The sequence below is a fragment of the Eurytemora carolleeae genome, unplaced genomic scaffold, assembly GCF_000591075.1.
Source record: "Eurytemora carolleeae unplaced genomic scaffold, Eaff_2.0 scaffold1633, whole genome shotgun sequence".
Taxonomy (NCBI): domain Eukaryota; kingdom Metazoa; phylum Arthropoda; class Copepoda; order Calanoida; family Temoridae; genus Eurytemora; species Eurytemora carolleeae.
Genome location: NW_019397759.1, coordinates 57,176 through 61,518, shown reverse-complemented (window position 1 = coordinate 61,518; position 4,343 = coordinate 57,176). Strand labels below are relative to the sequence as shown.

The 4,343-nt window shown below is 31.8% G+C and overlaps 1 protein-coding gene across 1 annotated transcript; it reads right to left on the bottom strand.

Moving 5' to 3' along the window:
- Positions 1-357: 357 nt before the first annotated feature.
- On the bottom strand, positions 358-2,227 carry LOC111715812 (uncharacterized). Its single transcript, XM_023491188.1, has 4 exons — positions 2,101-2,227; positions 1,879-1,975; positions 1,550-1,627; positions 358-551 (listed from the first exon to the last, which is right to left on the bottom strand). The coding sequence occupies exons 1-4, from the start codon at positions 2,134-2,136 to the stop codon at positions 373-375; spliced, it is 390 nt and encodes a 129-aa protein (XP_023346956.1). The 5' UTR covers positions 2,137-2,227; the 3' UTR covers positions 358-372.
- Positions 2,228-4,343: the final 2,116 nt, after the last annotated feature.

Genomic DNA, 4,343 nt, shown 5'->3' with positions numbered 1-4,343 from the left:
GGTAGCTATCTACAGGGATACCCACAAAGTACGAGACTTCAAATTAACGAAATGGAGGTTTTTGAAAATTAACGGAATAGTCCGTTAATGAATGGCAAAAACCGTTAATTTTTAAATCGTTAACGAACAACAGGATTAGCTGTTTTTGAGGAAAAAAAATTACAGTTAAAAATTAAAACAAAATTGTTTATTTAAACATGTAAAAAAAATTATACATGTTTTGATGTTTTTAAATGTCGGCTTTTCTGTGTTCACAGCCGTTATCAAAAAATTCTGTCATGGTTAAGGTAGCTTTATATATAAATTGCGTAATAGCGCATTCTATTAAAAAATGTTCAAATCAAATAATTTCTTGAATTCAAATATTATTTCTCAACTTTTTCTAACGTTCTTGTTAACATACCCTTTATCCTCAGTAACGTTTACAGGTCCTTTTCCAGTACTAAAGAAGCATTCTTGCGTATGCTTGTTTTGTGTAATGTACTCACAGCCTTCTAGCTCCTTACAATACTCAATACAATCCGGTTTACTTCCAATAAGTGATCCACTCTCTGAAAAATTTATCGCTAGTCAAATTTTCACAAGGCATAGACAAATCACGATCGTAAGGATTCAGGGTCAATTTATTATTTTTATTATTATTCATACAAGAAAGCATATAAAAGCCATGAGCCTATTTATGCAATAATTGCAGTGGAGAAAAAATTAGACTTAAATGAATCTTACAATGAAAAATAATTTTTCAAAAATAATCTAGATTCAAAAAATTTGTCTAAGAAAGGTTTCACTTAAACGATAATTATAACAAATCAAATTCACTTCAGAATGGGTTCTCTTAATAGCTTTCTTCCTTTAAAAGTTTGATTTTGAAATTCACACTGTATAGTGCATAGATGGGAAGCTCATGGGGGTCAGGGGTTTCCTCCCTAAAAAACAAGACAATTGAGAGACAACTTACAGATCTTTAAGCGGTACTTACTTTAAACAACGATTATTTGGCCGCTAGGTGAGATACCTAGCGGCCAAAAAATCGTCCTCTTCAGTTAGCAAATTTTGATTGCAACATTTGAATGCCTAATTTGAAATTAAATTTAATTTTTTCAATCTGAGTGGAATAATGCAGCTCTGTGAAGTGAAATGAACGTTTTTAACCATTTTCTCCTTAAAAGTAAAATAAGTAGCGATCGATATTAAAGTTTATATCAAACCCCTTTCATTTTTTTGCGAACTCTCCCATTAACGGACTTTAGACGTAATTAAAAATGACTCTTCCTGTTTAGTGGGGTAAAACCCTTTTCTGATTATGTATAAATGAGATTGTTTATTTAGTCAAACCGTTTTTATTTTTAGTATTAGGCTTTCCATTAAACTTCCATTAAAGCAAACTGTCAGAAATTAACACTTTTTAACAATGAAAAACACATTTATTGTCTTCATTGTTAGTTGTTACTTAGATTAAGGTGTATTAAGGACATAAGTATAAATAGGACATTCAATGATACAATTATTTGAATGGTTACTTGAAATTATGTCTAGAGTCCTTTCTTACCAAGATCAATTTGATTTCCATACATTTTAAGATTATCTGCCTCGCAAACACAAGATCCTTTCCAGGAAAACTGAACATCTGGAGGATTTTAGATTTCATTAAAAACTTAAAATTTACTGCCTTGTCAGAAATGCAAATGATCATACAGTACAGTGTTCTCCAAAATAATGTCGAATACAACGACAAATTTAATTGCTATTTTCTACCAGTTTTAAAATTACTTATGGTAAAGGGTACTTTGTACGATATCTTACAGGGATCGAATGTCGTAAATGTATTCCACTTAATTTTGGTGACCATTGTAGAATAAAAATCCCGCACTTACATACATTTTTCACCGTCTTCGGCACAATTAAGCGGCAGCCCAGTTGCTTGCACAATAAAGACAAAGATAATAATCATTTTCAAGTTCATAACATCAGAAGTCTAAAAAAGAATGTTAATTTTTCAATCCATTCTTATTATTGAAAATGTTGTAAACTTATTTAACATAGGAAGACGACTGTTTGACTCAAGTGATGAATTTAATAAAATTAGCATTAAACCCGTACATGAATAGTACACTGTACAGTGTTCCACAGGCCCATCTCACTATATGAGTTAGTTTTCAAGCTTGTGTTTCAACGCTAAATACATAAAAAACTGATAAAATGTCGTATTCCTATTACAGTTTATGAGTCTTGCTATATGGGGGAACTGAGAGCTAAAAATTATGATTTTTAAACCACCAAATGTTGTAAAATTGCGNCCCCCCCCCCCACGTTAGTTCTGTGTACACCCCTATTTCCAGACATTATTTCGTTCGAATTATACACTTTACTTTTTGTTATACCACTACAATTTAGAATACAGTGGTAGAACTTAATATCGATACAATGAAGACGACTTTTCAATTTTCAATTTCAAGCTTTTTGCAAATTGCATGTACAAGTAAACAACAAGAAGCTGTTAATTGGCAGCTTCTCGTTAGTTCCATGTTTATGTGTATCTATGATGTTTAAAAGCTTTTTAGAAATAAAAATTGTAATCACAAGTCGTCTTCATTGTATTGATATATACTAAGTGGACCGGATATCACAGTGTTCACATTAGACCCAAAGTGTGAACTATAAATCAGGTATTTTTATCCATTTAATATTTTTAACGAGGTTTTCTACGTTTATATTTTGGTTAAATTTAAGTCAATTCTCCTTAATTTTCAAGTTAATTTCATTTTTTCATGATTTCTGAACTTTGCATTTTGGCCACATATGTCAATCAATAACTACAATAAATTTTCACAAATGCAAATGCATTTGACTTTGGGACACTATGTGTACAAAGAATGATACTTTAGTAGCGGTTGTACGGGGTTTATATTGTCTGTTCCCTATTATGCAATATTCTCTGAAACTGTAAACCTATTTCTGTATTTCCAAAATTTTATGTAAACCATGATTCAAAACAGAAGACAAAATTAACCTTGGGATCGTCTTATTTTATGATTTTTAAGTCGTCTTTACAGTCTCATCCTTTGTGGGTTACCCTGTATTTGCACTTGCGAGAAATTATTTATCATTGATATAAGATACAGATTAATCACAAAATATGGGACTTAATGAACAATCTTTAATATTGACGATTTCAAGGCATTAAGTCCTTGACACAAACTCTGCTTTTCTAATCTTTGCAAACCCATTGTCGTATAATATTAGATAAAATAATCTGATTTTGAAATATCAAGGGTTTACACCATTAGGTTGCCAGATATAGGGATTAGCAAATTTGAGTTTCTGGACCTTGGTTCTCGACCTTGAAAAGGTTTGAACGACTGATAAAATTTCTAAAATCCTTTAAAAAATCTCGATCATATTTTGTAGGTTACCTTGCAGATATTAAAAATTATTAGGTTTAAACTATAAAAATATGTTTTGCGTATTTTTTCGATATTTTACTGATTTTCAACTATACACGTCTCCTCCTATCCTTTACTTCCAGCCTACTGAGAGTGAGTGCAAAAATGTTCAGTGTTTTAGCGGATACATATAGCGGGGGAGCGCGCTGCACTTTGCAACTGCAGTTCAAGCAAATCCTGGTGATATCATCGCCCGCGGTTAAACTGCAGCTGCTGCCTGCAACACTGGAGGTGCGCTGCTGCAGTTGCATTATTGCATAATATCCAGGTGTTGAAGGACAACACAAAGCCTTTATCTTGTATTTAATGGGAATATTCAGAGAAAATTATCCCCGCACGTTAAACTAAAGTAAATTTCGCGTAAGATAAAAATCTGTCATGTTTTTACTTTTAATCATAACTTTTTTCATTGAACAGGGTTTAAAAAGAACAAAAAAGTTTTGTAAATCGTTTGAAAATTTGTTTTTATAATACTTGTTCGTAAAATCAAAACTAGAGGACCTACGAGGTCACAAAGGCGTACCATTGATATAGAACAAATTTGTCATTCTGTTACTGTTCAGTTTGCTGTGGCCGACCGTATACTTTATGACAGACAATAAGAAGTAAATTGTTAAACATATGATTTTGTAATTAAAGGGATAGTAGACATAATTTTTAAAGGGACTGTAAGCGTAATTTCTAGGGACCCTCCTTGCAAAAATAGCAATGCCCCATTTACAAGAGTACCCCCCGTATCTGATCAAATGGAAGAAACCATCGTTATCTGATATAAAAAGTAATCATATCAGATAATTTTCTCCTTGCTTCTTACAAGCAAAAATTCGCAAGTCACTTTCGAAGAGAAACAAGTTTATATATATGTAATTATATTATTGATCAGAAAAAGCTTTTAAAAAC

Coding starts and splice junctions, on each gene's coding strand:
- LOC111715812 (XM_023491188.1), bottom strand. CDS start 2,136: ATGGGCCTGTGGAACACTGTACAGTGTACTATTCAT. Junction 1,976..2,100: donor CTGTACAGTGTACTATTCAT/GTACGGGTTTAA, acceptor ATTCTTTTTTAG/ACTTCTGATGTTATGAACTT. Junction 1,628..1,878: donor TGCCGAAGACGGTGAAAAAT/GTATGTAAGTGC, acceptor AAAATCCTCCAG/ATGTTCAGTTTTCCTGGAAA.